Genomic DNA, 17236 nt, shown 5'->3' with positions numbered 1-17236 from the left:
TGGTATCTGCTGGCATGTTTTATCAGTCTCTCCTTCAGTGACCCAGAACGGTTCTGGGCTGCTTTTCTATTTCAGGGAAGAACGAGGGAGGCGGCGGCGAGGAGAAAGCTCTCCGTGGTAAACACAAACTGGTTGGACAGGTGCCTAAAGTACTAAGCGGCGGTCCCAATTAACCCTTTAATCCTGCATATAGCGCGGATCTTTAGTTTGTCACCAGAGGGTTGATTGCTGCTTCTAATTTTACCAGTTAAATCATTGGGCGCCAATCTAGAAGCATCGATTTAAAGGATCTCAGTGTGATGAGTTGTTGACTTCCTCTTCCTTCTCCCCGCTCTCTCCCTCCTTCTTGCCTGGCCCTGCCTCTTACTGCCAGCTGTTAGTGCTCAGAGGGGCTGGTGTACGGATGTGAGCTGGTGTTCGGCACAGAAAATTGTGAAGTGCTCATAGCGACTGAAAAAGCATCGCTCCTCCCTCGAGACTTACTCCAAACATATTGATCTGTTTTTTTTTTTTCTTTTCTTTTTTTCTTTAGGGAAGAGGCTGCTTCTAGAGCTCCGAAACAGTCAAAACAAAGGCTGGTGGAGTCTAAATCAAAATGTGACAGGGCCAGAGTGCATTACTCTGTTTTGTGTCAAGTTACAGGCGAGTTGAGAGATGGTGAAAGAGTGGTTGTTATAGTTAATTTAAGTACCGCAGTAGCTTCTTCTTCTTTTTTTTTTCTTTTTTTTTTTTTCCCTCTCCATAGGCTCTATGTATAATATATGAAGAAAGCAGGTCAGGGAAACATGTTAACAGTGGAATTTACATTATATTCGACTGAGCTAAATGAGCTCTAAAAGCCTGCACTCTGTTGCCAGCAATGCAGTAAATTGAATTTGTCTTCACAGAATGGTCTGTTGTTTTCTGCCAAGAGACTGGATGAAAATGTTTTCAGTTGAGAGTTTTGCAGCTGCAGCTCGGGTGGACATCCTTGGCGTGTCACTCATACAGGTCCTGTTGCGGCATATGCCGTTTTTCTGAGGGAAATCTGACACTGCGAGGGCCTATTCATCGCTAAACTTCGAGTTCATTCTGCTGGCAGTTTCAGTAGCTGTCCCGTTACTCTTCCTCCCCCTGCTTTCCACTCGTGACCAACAGTTTGTTCGTCTCCCTTCAAAACCGTCTCCCGTTAACATTTTTGTGGATTCGTAATTCACACTTCATGTTGCAATACAAAAGGTCAAGGAAAAGAAAGAAGAAAGAAAAATAATAAACAAAGAGAAAAAAAAAAGGTAAAACCAGAAGACACCCCATGTCCATTTTACTTGGTCTTTACAGTGGATTGTCGCTTGAACACAAAGGCGAGCGAGAAGCCTTAAACACCTGCACCCTGTCCAGTGCAGACATCAGTGTGAGTTCAGTCTCTTTTTTTCCCCGTCCCGTCACTCTTTTTTTTTTTTTCCTTCCTCTTCGTTCTTCCGGAACAGTCTGTTCATATCTGCCAGAGAGTGCGGAAACTTATACATCATGATGAGTGAGATATCCAGTGGCTTATACCTTAACATCCAAGAGAAAGAGACCTATTTGGGAAGATGAATGTTTTCCTTCCCGACCCCCATTCTTTTGCCCCACCCCTTTTCATTACGACTTCAAGTATTTTTTTTTTTTAAACAACAGCAAAAGTTAGCAAATCTACTTTTTTTTTTTTTTTTTTAACTAGTCTACTTTACTATTATACAACCTGGTGCTAAATCAGCATCCAGAGCAAAAGATCAGCCCCTAGACTACGATTCCATGTCTTTTTTTTTTTTTTTAATACATTATTTCCATTTTCTTTTAATCATACTTAGGCCACTGGATATTGATTTAATGATTTTTTTTTTTTGACTACGAGTAAGTTGTAATACTTGCAGCTACAAGGTATGAGTTTTTAAATATATATTTATATATTTATATATTTATATTCTTTTTAAAAAGCGTTTAGTCCTTTGGTCCCTATTTCCTAAGGAATGATGCATGTAAATTATCCTGGATTCTCCTCTTCTCTTCTCTTCTCTCCTCTTCTTCTTCTTGTTTTCTTTTTCGATCCAGAGCTTGCCCTGTCACAGAGCACAACACCTGTGTAGGCACAAAAACCAAAATGGCAGCAGGCTGGTGTGTGTGTGTGTGTGTGTGTGTGTGTGTGTGTGTGTGTGTGTGTGTGTGTGTGTGTGTGTGTGTGTGTGTGTGTGTGCGCAAGTGCACACACATGACTTTGCTTCAGTACTTGTGTTGGCATTTGCACGTATTTATACATGTACAAATAAGTTTTTTTTTTTTTTTGTGTAGTTTTTCAGGGTTTTTTTTTAAGTGTAGCTTCTTTTCATGTGTGTGTTTGGTTGGTTTGTTTGTTTGTGTGTGTGTGTGTGTGTGTGTGTGTGTGTGTGTGTGTGTGTGTGTGTGTGTGTGTGTGTGTGTGTGTGTGTGTGTGTGTGTGTGTTTATCTATATCCTGTGTCGGTATGCATGCTTTGAGCATAATGAGTCTATAAAGGTTGTTTTTTTTTTTCTTTTTCTCCCATCATGTCTAAAAAACAGCAGCAAAAAGTTGGTCTCTGCAAAAAATCTTCTTCCACAGACGCCAAAGCAAAACAGGGAAAAAAGAGGCATTTGCGAAGAAAGGAAAAAGTAAAATAAATAAACGAAACCAGGAAACAACAACTCTGGGATCCTTCTCTCAAGTCACCCAATCTTCCAGCGGCTTTTTCCAGGAGGATCAAGGGACCACCCTTCCTTCATGATATGTAGCAGAGCAAGAAGTCTTTGTACTTTTACTGCACTTGTGGAAATAAGGTGTTGTGGCCCTTCATCCTGTGACAGAGAGAGAGAGAGAGAGAGAGAGGGAGAGAGAGAGAGAGAGATGGGGGAGAATAAGGAGAGTGGATTCAGTAAGGCTGTGGCAAACATGCTCGGGGTTGCTGGCTCCTGGTTATCACACAGACTGACAGGCACAGCCAACAGCATGAGAAACAGACGGGGAAGAGAAGGAAAAAGAAAAAAAAAAGGAGGAGTGTGTCAATCACAACCAGAAATAAGTGGGCTAGAGGTGGGGTGGGAGATTTGTGTTTTAACCATATGGAACAGACATCTACACTGTGACAGCGCTAATCCATGGACGGCCTAATTTAAACTGACTGCTTCCCTGTGTATGAGGGGGGAAAGAAAAAAAAAAAAAAAGACGGGAGAAATGTTGCCTGAGATGTTGCTGTCATTCATCTTTTTGTCAATTCATTACGAGGTGCACACGGACATGAAAGGAAACATAAAGAAAACAAGACACGTGTGTGTGTGTGTGTGTGTGCGTGTTTGTGTAGTGTGTAAAACACAGAAATAATTACAATGAAAAGAGAGAGGAAAAAAAACACCCTAATTTTTCTTAACAATTTTCAAGAAATTGCCTCTAATTGGGATTCCACGAAAAACCAATCCAGCATCTCCCTCCTTGCCTTTGTTTGTTGACTTGATGTGCTGCACGGTTACTAAATGTGTCCGCGCCGTGGAGCTCTGGATATGAAAGCTCCAGTTTACAGCCTATCATCCCTAATATGTTGTGAGCTATGATGTGGGTGAAGAAAGACTACGAAATCACAGCAAATCACTCTCCGGGAGTGAACATGAAAGGGTCTGACTTTGTGATGGGAACACGTGCCCAGACACTCTTTGTTCTACCTTTCCGTCCCTGTAAATGAGCTTGTTATCATCTCATAATAGATCAGTTTTTTTTTTTGTTTTTTTTTTAGATAGGGAGAAGCAGAGACTCAAAGCTCATTTCTTATGTGTGCCAAAGAGAGCTCCGACCATTAAGCAACATGAAGCAGTAACGGTCCTGATTACAGATGCCCTCTTTTATAAGCCACTAACAACTCTCCCCCAAGCATTGAAGGAAAACACAGTGACTTCGAAAACGCAACTTTCTTTTCTCTCTCTCTCTCTCTCTCTCTCTCTCTCCCTCGCAAGTAAACAGCTTCTTTGAAAACATCACAACTACAGTATTTCACTATCCAACTTTGTCAGATAATAAAGAATTCATTTCACTTTTTTCACCCCTCATAGAAGCTTTTTGTCCCACCACTATGCCCCCCCCCCCCCACCCCTCCCGCACTACACTCCTTTCACAATACCACCTACTTAGGTGGCTCCATAAAAGACACCTGGCAGTTAAGAGGCATAGTTGATGCCTGAAAAAAACACATAGTAAATAAAAAAAAAAGAAGAAAAAAAAAAAAAAAGCCTTATCCCTCCTGGGCTCGCCTGGCAAGATCCCCCCCTGAGTTCACTGAATAGACCACGGGAGGGAGAGTCACCTGCAGGGCGCCGGAGAGAATAAGCCGAACTAGCTCGATGAAAACGACTAACTCTTATCAGGGCCCCGGCCTGGAGGGGCTTGCAACAAACTCACTTGCAAAGAAAGGACCTTTTTTTTTTTTTTCATTTTTTTTTTTCACTGTGAGTGGGATTGCCACCTTCTCTCTTTATAGATTGAGTAACTATGATCTTGCACACGAGCTTTAATTTATCTGGCGGCACGATCCGAGTAAGAAAATAAGACAAGCAACCTGGCTGCAAATACTCCTATTTGTGTTTCGCTCTATTCTCCTGCTCGCTCGCGCGTCTATGTGTACAGTATGTCTGCACGGTGGATGGATTTTGGCCACGCGAGTGTGTAGCGGTGCCTGCAGCTCTTCTATCACAGTGTAATTGGTTTGCACCCTCATAAATAAATAAATGGGAAGTGATTCTCATGTTAGGCAAACAAAACAATCTCGCAAAAGTACTCCCTGTGCAGATGGAATCCACAGAGAAGTGGAGTGTCAACATTTGCCTGTGCTCTCTGTGAGAACGGTGGAGATTTAATTGGCTACACAAACATAGGGTCATCTTGGCCATCTCTCAGCTAAACAGCTGTCGATTGGAAGGAGAAAAAAGGTCCCGTTTTTGCAGAAGATGCAGACTTTAAAATGATCAAGAAAAAAAAACAAAACAAAAAAAAAACACTCATAGTTTGCTGGGAGAGAAAATGCACTGTTGATGTGGATGTGAAGAAATAGAGAAATAGAAAAAAAAAAAAAAGAGTACATCCATACACATGAACCCCACAAGAGAAAGTAAAACATCACAAGGGCACAACGGTACAATAGCACAGAGGGTTAAAGGCCACTTCCAGGTAAAAAAATCAACCAACCAATCAGCACGTCAGTTACAGGTACCAGCCAAGAAAAGGCATCGATTACTGCACTCCACAGACTGCCAATGTACAATATATATATATGGATATATATAAAAGGAGGGCAGAATATAGAGAGATAGAGTTCAGAGATATCAACCAACGCCACGTCATGCAACGCAGTCACAGTCCCACCACATGACGTCATCCAAAAGAAAATGACACCATGGGTTCAACTTACAGCTGTGGGAACTTGGCCCCATGAGGGAGGGGGGGGGTGTGTGTGGCTATAGCGGAGAAAGGCCACCTCACACTGTGATTTGGCCGTGTCAGGTTGCCAGGTTGGTGGGGGTGCAAAAGAAGGAAAGACACAGTGGGATTTTCTTTTTTCTCAAGTCAGAATTCAAAGCACCCTTTCCATATTTGTTCCACACACTCACTTATTCTGCCTGACAAATCAAATGAGGTTATTATGGTTATTACCATAAAACTGACAAAAACGAAATGACAAGTAAAACACAAATAACAGGACAAATCATCTTCAGCACAGGGAAAATAGGCCTTTTTTGTGTGTGTGTGTGTGGTGGTGAAATATTCTCAGACTGACAACATTTGCAGGTTAAAAGGTTGAATTGATGTTTTTTATATTCACAAAGATAACCCTTATGGCAGAAATGCATATTTCAGAAACTTGTCCTGTCTACAGTAATTGGATTTACCTTGCAATGTTTGCTATGAGGGTGGCATAGGTACAGTGAGCGCTTCTGCTTCTTTTCTTTTTTTTTCTCCCCCCTCTTTTGCATTGAGTTTATCTTTAAGACACAGAACGCAATTTCAGAGTAGCAGGGCTCCTGAGACCAGCAGAGGAGAATGCTGTCTGATCGTGTTTTTAATTCAACTTCAAAGCAAAATTGTCAGAGTTAGAGGGAGAAAAGGCGTCTGAAGTCATCTACATAATGAAGCTTTTACCTATAAGGAATACAGGAGGAAAGTCATCACTCAAGTTTCATCAAAGTTTGTCATCAAAATAACACAGTTGAGTGGGAATTTAGGACATGAAACAGTCAAACCGTGTTTGTTTCTGTCGTTTTTTGCTCCAAAAGCCCATGTTTTCTCCCTCATTTTAACATGCATATGTATGTATACATGCAATGTATGAAAAGCAATCAAACAAATGCATTTTGTTGGTACGAGATCCCTCATGATTTTCAGGCGTCTACAAATATGGAGCCGTGATACAGAACTGGCTTCAGAAGCCCTGCTAGTGTAGTTTCTTCTGGGTTTTTTCTCCTTTCTTTTCTTTAATGCTTTCATGGATTGGTCTTGGTTTTGGTTCATTGGTTTTTCCCTTAACTGAACAACACAAGTGGTGTAATAACAGAATAAAAAACAGAGAGATGGATTGAACCGGACCAGAGACAAAGGAAGACATGAAAAAAACAAAACCAAATACACATACACTCACTCACGCACGCACGTGCACACACACACACACACACACACACACACACACACACACACACACACACACACACACACACACACACACACACACACACACACACACACACACACACACACACACACACACACACACACACACACACATCCTGATGAAGTGACACAATGTTATTGTGGGAAATGTCTTTACTTGGAGGCATTCTGAGTATATCTCAATGACTGCCCTGTCATTCAGTGCTGTTGCAGGATATTTTCCATTTGTCCCTCATTGATGTGCTAATCAATCCCCCCCACCCTCCCCACCCCCACCCCACCAGCGCCTCCCCCCTTTCTCTTCTTAGTGTGTCTGCTTTGAAAGCTTCCCCTCAATTAGCAGGCCATAGCTCTATTCAAATGCTATCATTGAACTGATAAAGGGCGCATCTATCATTTGGATTGCATACCACCTTCCATTAATGTCATCTTGTGGCTTTTAAAGAGTCAAATCTAAAACAAATAAATGGTTTCATCCCGCTTTTATTTATGGAGGAGCAGAATCTTGGCTTATGTTATTATAATGAAAAGTTGTCCAGCCAGTTGGGTGTGGAGAGCATGCATTTATATTATATTTTTTGCACTGGCAGCTGCGTTTGTAACAGATGGGCAATGATTATTTGAATAAAGTGTGACACTGTGAAATTAGTCTATTGAGGGATGGCGCTACTTTAAGCACAGTTTTTTTTTTTGTTTTTTTTTATTGTTTTGCATGAAAGCGCTGCCTTTCTAAGGATCAAGGAGCAAAGAACAGTTGACAAATGAAGGCATCTTGAGGCACTAATGCATCACTGCAAGTAGGGCCAACAACTTTTCAAGATTGCGTTTCATCTGTTGAGAAATTGTGTTTTAAGATTGAAATTTGTTTTACTGTTAAGTCTATATTGGCAACAGAAAAAAAAAAAAAAGTTTCGTTCTTTGATCAGGGAAAATTTCAATCGAGTCAGAAATCATTCCACACTTATTGAATCGTAAATAACAAGAATTGCATCAGTTTCTTCTTGACTCCTGGCGGTCCTTCACTTTAAATTCAGCTGTTAAGCAGCTCAATGAGAGTCCTCAGTGGTTTGGTAGGAAACTGGCAGATGTGCTGAAGGTGTATCAGGAACTCCTGGGTACAATCGAACATTTTAACAAGTCAAAAGTTTTTGCTTGCTCATGTTCACCCTAAACTGTAGAGAAAGGAGCAGAACTTTAGGAGTCTTCCAATTTGGATAGATGGCTGCAAAAACAAAATGACATCAATGTACTTTTGCGAATAATGCCAATAGCTTTTTCTAAAGCGCCGATCCAGTCTGGAGCCACATACAGCTCCTCAGCCTCTATTTTGGCTTCATATTGCTTTCACAGAAGTACGCGTGACTAAACTGTTATTTTTATCTTATTTTTAAATGAGTTCATCTGGTGAAAAAGAAAGGAAAAAAAAAAAGTGCTACTCAACCTTTTGACAGACAGATTTTGGCTTTCACTGGAAAATGACATCCCTTTATATTCTCCTAATCTTTGACTGCCTGCTTTCATTTGTTCCATGGTTTGCGTGGCTTGAACTGGCAGAGCGCTGGCATCCAGAACGTGGCAATTTGAACAAATGACTCTCCGTAGATTTTGTCAATGGTAATTTATTTGGTTGCTGTTGTTTGGTTGTATAAAAATGACTCATATATTCTCGTTATCCTCGGTTTTTCCTGATTAATCTGATGTGCACCACAACCTCTGTTTGTGGTCGAGCTTTCCTTATGACTCTCCATTTGGGACTCGTGTTTTTTAAAGGTTGAATCAATTGTTTCAACATCTCCTCAACAGAATAAATGTCATATCTTACACCATGTCACCTGCCTGGCTCCTTTAACGGCAGCTGATTAATGTTGCGTTTCTAACCTCAGCCTAACCATGCCGACCACGAATCCATCAAGATAAATCATAGATCATAAAAGAAAGGTCTTGGAGGTAATTATGGTTTAATTCAATGTGGACATACTCATTTGATTTTGCTGCAAATGAGGCCAGTTTACTGGTGTTGTTTTCCTTGTGGAGCATTAAAACAAATGTTAGAAACAGAAACGGGATGTCGATAGAGCTGAACAGCTCAAACAGTCTCTGTGATTGTAGCTCTTCCATTTCACATTTGCCATATAACTACAGTCTTGGACAAATTAGAAAAACATATACTGTTTATGAATATTTAAGTAGCTATACGGTAAATGTGTTCTTTTGCTCCAGATGAGTCTTATTTGATAGGTGAATAATGTCTCATTTGATAGTGAAGGTTTCAGATTTCTGGTAGACGACACTTGCGGACTAAAGTCTATAACAGGGCTGGGCAACTAGTTTTCCCAAAGGGCCACACGATAAATTAGCAATACTATCAAGGGTTGAGACGTAAGTATCAGTAAGAATCTACTCTGGATAAAAAGCATTTCTACATGATTTTTATGAGCTACTGTTGTTCTATGTCACTTGTTTTTCCCAGCCTTTGTTTGGAAATCACGATAAAAAAATTTCTACATTTCAAGTTCAGTAAATGAGTAAATGAGAAGTATATTTTTCATTCATCATCTTCCTTTTCCACTGTGAAACACAAATCTTGTTTGGTAAAGTATGCTTGACACAACCAATCATATAATAATGTCCAATAATGTGAAGAATGTAACCTTTTTAGATGTAATAAAACCAATGATTACAGTACATTTCCTTTGAGGCAGGATTTTGCAGGGACACTCGGAGGGCCGGTCAAGCAGAGCTAAAGGGCCGCCTATGGTCCACGGGCCTTCTGTTGCCCAGGTCTGGTCAATAATGTGACTTTTGAATCGGTATTATTTTTTGCACGACTCCCCGTGGCTGTATTTAATCCCACTATGATTATAATTTCTCAAGTGTTCAAAGGGTAATCCACACTGAATACAATAAATACATTCTGTGCGTTTTCATAGACAGTCATTCTTCTCTTTTGCATAGTATGGTGACCCACAATCTGTGTGAGCTTGTGATAGCAGAGCCTTTGGCGGTTTACCCCCAGTTGCAATTCCCTGACTGTTCAACAATTCAACCACTTGTTATGGAGCGTTTCTTGGAAATTGGTTGAACCTGAATATTGTATGAAGTTTCTCGCTCTTATTTTCCCTCATCCAGTGTGAAAAGAAGAATTGGTTAATTTTAGATTCTTGTTTTCTTTATCGTATTTTGAAAAACAACCCCACGCTGAACATGCCGGAGGAAAGACGTGTTAGTCGATGCCTTATTTAGACATGTAAAAAAACGACTTGTATTTCTAGATATCCCCTGCGTGTGCTAAGTTGAAGGACTGCGCAATGATTTTTCTTTTACTTATTAAAACAAAAATAGAGGTTTTCAGATGGTTTTTGATAGTTAAAACAGTAGCAAGGAAATACACAACATATCTATGAACTTGGACTCTTTTTAGGTGAGCATCTCTTGAATGAGCCAGTTGTACTTTCAAATGTTGGTTAAAGTTTTCTGCTGTAATAAAAGCCACTGCAGTGACCAAGCACTTCATCATCACCTGTCTTTTAGTTTATTTATGCACTCGAATGTAAACTTTTTTTCAGCCTCCCGGCGCTTACTCATCGCAGTCATCTGTAGGGTTTTTACATGTCGTGTCATGAACTCTCGCAGGCAGGGTATATCCTGCATGGGTCACCAGTGCATCACAAGGTGACAGAAGTCTGATACTGAGCTATTTTAGAAGAGGAATTAGTGCTATTTGGTTTTTCAGAAATTTGTAGCCTAACAACTTGCATCGGTTTCCCCCACGCTATTGCCAGGAGACAGGTAATTATGCACAGCGGGGTTTTGATGACGTCATCTATTTGTCGTAGAGCTTCCTGCAGGTACGATGTAGACGAGACACATTTCTGGGGAACCGGGCGTCCCGACATCAACCTCCAGAGACTGTTTGTGTGATAAGGGCCAATGGTGTATAGTTCTATAGTGTCCTCTTGCACTTTTACAGCTAATATTTTACTATAAAGTGTGACTTCTGAAGGGAAGTGGACACTGTTGCATGGAGACTTTTGAAATACAAGTCCTATCATCACTGCTCCTGACATGGTTATCTTCTCTAAAAAAAAGCCAAGTCTCCAACTTTTAAAACTTGAACATTTATTATATATATGTTTAAAAAATCTGATATTCCATATGTTGGCAAATTTATTAGGACTTTACTTGAGAAATAAGTTTCTTTACACAATATCATTAAAAAAAGAAAAGAAAAAAAGAGAAAACATCGGTGTAGTCTTCTTTTTGTCATTGTGTTGACTATAGTGCAGAAATGCATGTATTCAAAGTGAGACTTACTGATATTTGTTAGAAACGGTGGAGCTCTAAATCATTTTTGCTGTGCACCTTATTTAAAGTTAATCTGGTGTTCTTCAGGTGGTAGCTGCCTGATTCTTTGCTAAATTCCTATTAATTTCTTCTCATTAAGTAGATTTAAAGAAAATGCTTTTTTGATCTTTAAACAATTCACAGTTGTTTGTTGCCAAAATCAACCCTAAACTGGGAAAAAAAAAAATCGTTTGAGACACCAAATCTCCTCGGATATCATAGAATAATGAGTTTGATCTCTTTAAAAAAAAAAAAAACGATTTGTAAAACTCTCTGGTGTCTGTTTGCACGTGTTTTACATGGTCATATTTAAGGATGTCTCAATGGAAGTATTTTATAAGTTTTATTGCTTAAAGCTGTTTTTTTTCTTTAAATTCTCTATTTTTAATTTACTTTTACAATCGTTGCGCTGAGCTATTGCTGCTATCTTGATAGAAAGATCACAAGGGGCTTTTCTGTTTAAATAGAGGACTAACAGAATGAGAGGTTGATTAAAAAAATTAGAGAAGATTAGGATTTTGTTTTTAATAAACTCTCAAGTGCTTGATTGTGACATTTTAAAATGTATTTGTGGTTGATTTAAAAAAAAAAAAAAAAAAAAAAAAAGAACAGTAGTGTGTTTTAAAAGTTAAGGGAATCAAATGTATCAGGAGTTATATGGTGTCACGTGGCTTATCCAAACAGCTCTCCTGATCTAATACGAGTATAACTGTGAAATATTTTCCCTTTTGCCCTCTGCACTTTTACACAAATCAACTCTCGGAGTGCATTTAAAAACTGTAAAATGACTCGTGTTTCATTAAACACTCAAGTGGTATTACTTGATTATAACAATTTTTTCGAAGTGTGTTTTTATTTACACATTTTTAATAGATTCTGCTTATCTTGAATTTTTAAAGTATTTGGTTTTTTTATCGTGAGACTGGAGGCAGTGAGCTCACATGTAGCAAGTGAAGTGGACAGACAGGGTTGTTTATTACAGCATGGGTGTAACTGTACCTGGGTATGGACAGCAGACGAGTCAGTAAGGTCGGTTGGCATCCTTTGGCCGCTTTAGCTGCACCTTCAGCCTCTTCATGCCTATCTGAAAGCCGTTCATGGCCTGGATTGCGGCTTGAGCACTGGACGGGTTATCAAAACTCACGAAGCCTGAGAGAAGAGAAAAGGATGGGGAGGGAGATGGGTGGCACGAAAAAAAAAAGGGGAAACGGAAGAGGAAATTATAATTAAAAAATGTAGGAGAAAGGGGAGCGAGAAATGAGAAGACAAGAAGGAGAAGGGGAATGAAGGGGGGGGGGGGGGGGGGGGGGGGGGGGGGATCGACAAGCGAGATGAGAGAAGAGAGGAAAATACCCCTTTTAACTCCCAACAATGACACAACAATAGGTCTTTGTTTTCTCTTTCCAGCAGATTAATTGAAAATCACTGAATTAAAAAGATTACATAAAATACCACAAAGGCTAATAACACAGATATTAAAAATCAAACGAAGAGGAGCCATTAGAAACCGGAATTTAACTTGAACAAAGAACAAAAAAAACCCCCCCAAAAAAAACAAAACAAAACATGAAAAGGTCTTCAAAGATTAGCGAGAAAAAAAGGAATCTCGTGCCGGGTGTGGATTTTTAGAGCAAAGCAGCGTCTGTGAATGTTACCTGAGCATGTGAGCCACACAGGAGTGGCGGTGGGTGTATTTTGGCGTTGCGGCTAAGCGTGTATCGGAGTAAAGAGCAAAGGGCACGCGGGTCGTGACGAGCCGCTCGGAGCAGGGTGTGTAGGACAGAGGCGCCTGCTGCTCTGAGTTATCACCTGGGTGTCGAGGCGGAATGAGCCCACAGCCTTCCACGCCGGGACTCCTCGCCGGCTCTTATCAGACACCTGTGTGATTGACGGCCCGAATTTTCCGCCTGCCAGCTGATTTGATCACACTGCTATGGGTCCAATTTAATTTGGGGGGAGAGGGCAGGCTTTTGTCAGTGCGGGTGAGATAAGGCTGCTGCTTTTACAAACCCTTTAAACAAACTGAGCTGGGAAGGCCTGTCAGTGGGTAGTGATCCCCCCCCCCGCCCCCTCCACCTCCCTCCCTCCCTCCCCATCCTGCCAGCGCGCCCACGGCTCGCCCTATCCGCAACTTTAATGAATCTCCATACCTCACATTTACATCCACATGCCAAAAGGTGGTGATAGGATTCCTGGGGTCAGAGTACAGCGAGGAAGAGGACAAAGAGTGCACCGCAAAGTCTTGAGCGCTTTAGTCTGTGCGTGTTGGAATAATTGAGAAGCAGGACTTGAATGTGTTTCATTTCGGCTGTTTTCCGGAGACAACGTAACTGGCTGACATTTCATATCTTTGATGCAGCACTGAGCGTGCAGTGCTACGCAACTCAATACCCAAACGCTACTAGTGTTTGAGGTATGGCTCTCACCGCAACCATCCGTATCAGCAGAATGTTGTGCGCGTTGTAATGTTATGCATTTTTAATAAAAGCACACACAAAGTTGCTAACATTATTTGGTGACAGTGGGGGGAATGCATGTGGAGGACCTGGCTGTGCACCAGAGATTACAGCCGCACTGATGTTTTTCACTCCACTTGGAGAGCGAATATACCATCAAATGTCGTGGAGCTCGATACAGTACACCATTTACAGGGAGCGATTCGTGGGGCAGGTTGCAATCCTTCTCCCTCTCACAGCGATTAAAGCTACTTCAGGAGCTGAGTGAGCAAAATAAAATTAAAGAAATCTATTTATTCTCAAATCCAAGTATATGAGGGCTGACCACTCCCAGAGAAAGAAAAGCTGCGGTCCAACCACGCTCTTTGTGCCACAGTGGGGTGGGATGGGTTTTCACGTGGACTCATGGAAAAAGTTGTGGATGGTACGGAAAAAACCGCGACCACCGGCTAGGATTTTCCGTCACCCCTCCATTGAGGTACCGAGCACTGAGGAACGGGTCTCATAAGGAGGACTGACAAAGCAGCCGTCTGCTGAGTGATAGTGACCATCGTCAGTCTCGACGTGCCCACAATATTTAATTATTTCATCGGCCGTCAACCCTCCATTGTTGTTTACATACGCCGCTTTGCGCTCACTGGTTGTTTAAATGAACCCAGTTAACAAATCAACCAATGAGCCCAAAGCAGCGTATGCAAACAACAACGGGTTTTGTTAACTGGGTTTATTGAAACGTTGGTGTGCGACACAACACCGCGGTCTTTTAACGAGGTGCAGACGCTCCTCTCAGTAACAGGAGAGAAGGAGATTCAGCAAGAGCTGTACGGTGCTGTTTACAATGAGAAAGTTAGTGTCGTGTTAACGAGACACAGCACGACTCGGACGGCTGCAGAGTGGCGGTCAGGTGAATCTGCCCGCCACCGGGCGCTCTATGTTCTTTGCCTGACGTGTCCCTGCGTCATTCACAACCATGCCTACATTTTAAACGTACTTTCTGTGGTAGGACCACGTGACAGAGTTGGGCCTGGGTGCGCTTTGCCGTACCGTACCCTCCTGCTCTGCCCCGCTCCGGCACGTACTGCGCGGTGGAACCGCGGCTAAAGTGTGATTTTTACCTATTAAAGTCAGAAGCTGCTTGCACCTTGTGTCACACGAGCACATTTTGGTTGATGATGGGCTTTGTTGGAATTCATTGGAGACATACAGTAATTTTTCTTTGTCAAGATTTTAGAAAGTGTTACAGGTAGTTTCTGAAATAAAATCCTTCAGCTGTTTTGGTAATGAAGCTACACACACATGTGTGCAGAGAACAATACGCTATAAACGTGAACAAAATAGTGACAACCCGACATTGGTGTGGACTGATGACGAATCGGATGAGATCAGGGGGGAGTCTCAACTAATAACTAGGGATGTCCCGATCCGATCGGTAGATATCGGATCGGGGCCGATATTGGTGATTTGTGAGTGATCGGGAATCGACAAATCCAGCCGATCACCCCGCCGATCTAAAAAAAAAAAAGAACGCGGTCCGCAACGTCACCTAATAACTACAACAATCACGGACTACAACCTCCGGTCGAGCTGCAGAAGCTAGAAACAGGCAGAGCGGGGCCATAGACCTATAAAACTAGAGTTATATATAGTGGTTTATGTGTTTCTTTGCAGAAGTCTACTATTAAATTTCCATGTGGTCTGTCTTCTTCTGCCTTTTTGTTGTGTTTGATGAGTCACAGCGCCCCTAAAGGCCTGGCATGTGTACTACATGCCCTTAAGCTTCGTGTTGAGCCGTGTTCCTAGTGAGGTGTGGGCGGAAGTCTTTTGGGGGAAGGCCAGGGAGGAAAAAGATAGTTTTTTTGTTGTGTGGATGTACCCCCAGTTTACAACAACAACTAAAGAAAATGCCTTAAATTAAAAAAAGCTTTAAATTAAAGGATTTTAAAATAAAGGATTTTAGAATAAAGGACAAGTACCCACAGGGGAACGATATGGCGAAAAAAATAACCCAGAAGGTTACGCTAGTTTGAAGGGAGACTGGGATATTCTGAATAAGTTTTTGAGAGAACTATGTTCAGACGACATTTGTCAAACAGGTTTTACCACTTTGATGTGGAATTAAGTGTTTATAATTCACATTGAAATGTAAATGTTTTGTGACGATTCAGGTCAAACCTCTCATACTGCTTTAAGTGAAACTGAAATTTAACACACAAAGAAGTTACATTGTAGCCTCAGAACATTTATGTTTGTCATTCTGAGAAGAATTTTGATTCAATAAGTGAGTTTTACAATAATTTCTAGCTAAACAAAGCTTCTGTCAATAGTGCTTTTAGCTTCAGACATCTTAGTTGCTCCAAAAATAGACTATTGAGTATATTTGCAATAGCAATGTAAGTATCGGATCGGGAAAGTATCGGTATCGGCCGATACTCGATTCTGAAAAATTGGATCGGTGTCGGGGGCAAAAAAGTGTGATCGGGACATCCCTACTAATAACCTCCCTATATGGACGATAAAACTAGAATACGAACCCCGAGTCATACCACTATGAGGGCCGCCACATGGCGTATGTTTACATACGCATGAGCAGAAGGAACTATTTATCATCGGGGTAAGATGTTCATGCGCAGTAACATCGCTCCATCGAATGTACAGGTGGGGATCGCAACCGTGAAAGAAACGTTCCACCTTGGGAGCCGGTATAAAAACTTCACCGATGCAATTGATTTTATGTTACAATAAATTGTTCATTTACATATTACATAGCCACATGTCCATTTAATTAAATGACTTGGATAAATATGCTTCTTTATAACTCTAAAAGAAAAACATTTACTGACTGTGAAGAGTCTGCATAGTAACAAATAAATCACTTCTGGAGCACACAGACAACGTTCACCTAAAAGTGAAACAACTGCAGAAAAAAAATGTATATATCCAGTTTTCAGGAGCCTGCTGGTTGAACGGCATCTCGTTCCACCGTGTTTATAGAGCAGAGCCGTGTCATATTGTTCTCAGAGGACCTCATATTTATTTTTTAAGCCAAATGGCTAATTCCACTTAACAAGGTGAGCTTTGATCACTTTTAAAAGTCAATACAGCGTGCTCTGGATATAGAGGAATTTCATCACTGAGTATCTTGGGAAGTAAAGATTTTCTTCTTCATAGATTGTTTTTAATATACGTAAAAGTCACAAAAACTGGCTTCATCTCAGAAGTCAATTTGCTTAAAACTCTGTTCCGTTCTGTTTCTCTTCATTGTAAAATAATTGTGTTTGAGGTGCTGTTTTCTTCATCACACGCACCTCACATAATCGACATCTGTCTGAAATGACAGTGATACATCCCTCAAGAGTCCTCTCAAATCCTACTCCAGAATTACATTTTTCATCAGAATACACTTGGAGTGCTTCTCCAAGTGACCTTTTTTTTTTTAATCATATTCAGATTTCCCCAACTTCTCTGTAAACACTCCACCTCAAAGAGCGATGTGTTTTAATTATCTCTTCACAAACTCCAGGCGTGCAGTTCACCTGTGCCACTAAGAGATGAGGCACAATCGATATTTCTCTGAAAGTTGCTCGTAACCTTCTACATGAAAAGGAACTTAAAGTATCTGCTTGTTTCAAAATTGTTATTAATATTAACAGAATATTTAAACCTCTGTAGGTACTCAGATGCAACAATACAGTTTGCTGTTTTTAGATGATGATGATGACATTTTATAGAAGTAACGGTGGATAATTTTGGGCAGGGTGCTG

General features: G+C 41.0%; 1 protein-coding gene across 3 annotated transcripts in view; it reads right to left on the bottom strand.

The window, feature by feature from the left end:
- Positions 1 to 2481: 2481 nt before the first annotated feature.
- Positions 2482 to 17236, bottom strand: part of celf6 (CUGBP Elav-like family member 6) — a 168208-nt gene continuing 153453 nt past the window's right edge. The window contains exons 12-14 of one of the 3 annotated variants that reach the window (XR_013935162.1): positions 12019 to 12168; positions 5423 to 5494; positions 2482 to 2828 (exon numbers count right to left, since the gene is read on the bottom strand). Coding sequence is in view for 1 of the 3 variants with exons in the window: in XM_080458449.1 (XP_080314575.1) it covers positions 12041 to 12168 (128 nt within the window). In the remaining 2 variants the exon portion in view is untranslated. The remainder of the gene's footprint in view (positions 2829 to 5422; positions 5495 to 12018; positions 12169 to 17236) is intronic. The other 2 variants (XR_013935163.1, XM_080458449.1) reach the window with 2 other exon arrangements.

The sequence above is a fragment of the Lipophrys pholis genome, assembly GCF_963383615.2.
Source record: "Lipophrys pholis genome assembly, chromosome: 2".
Classification (NCBI taxonomy): Eukaryota; Metazoa; Chordata; class Actinopteri; order Blenniiformes; family Blenniidae; genus Lipophrys; species Lipophrys pholis.
Note: the sequence above shows the minus strand (reverse complement) of the source record. Positions and strands in the feature narration are given on the sequence as shown.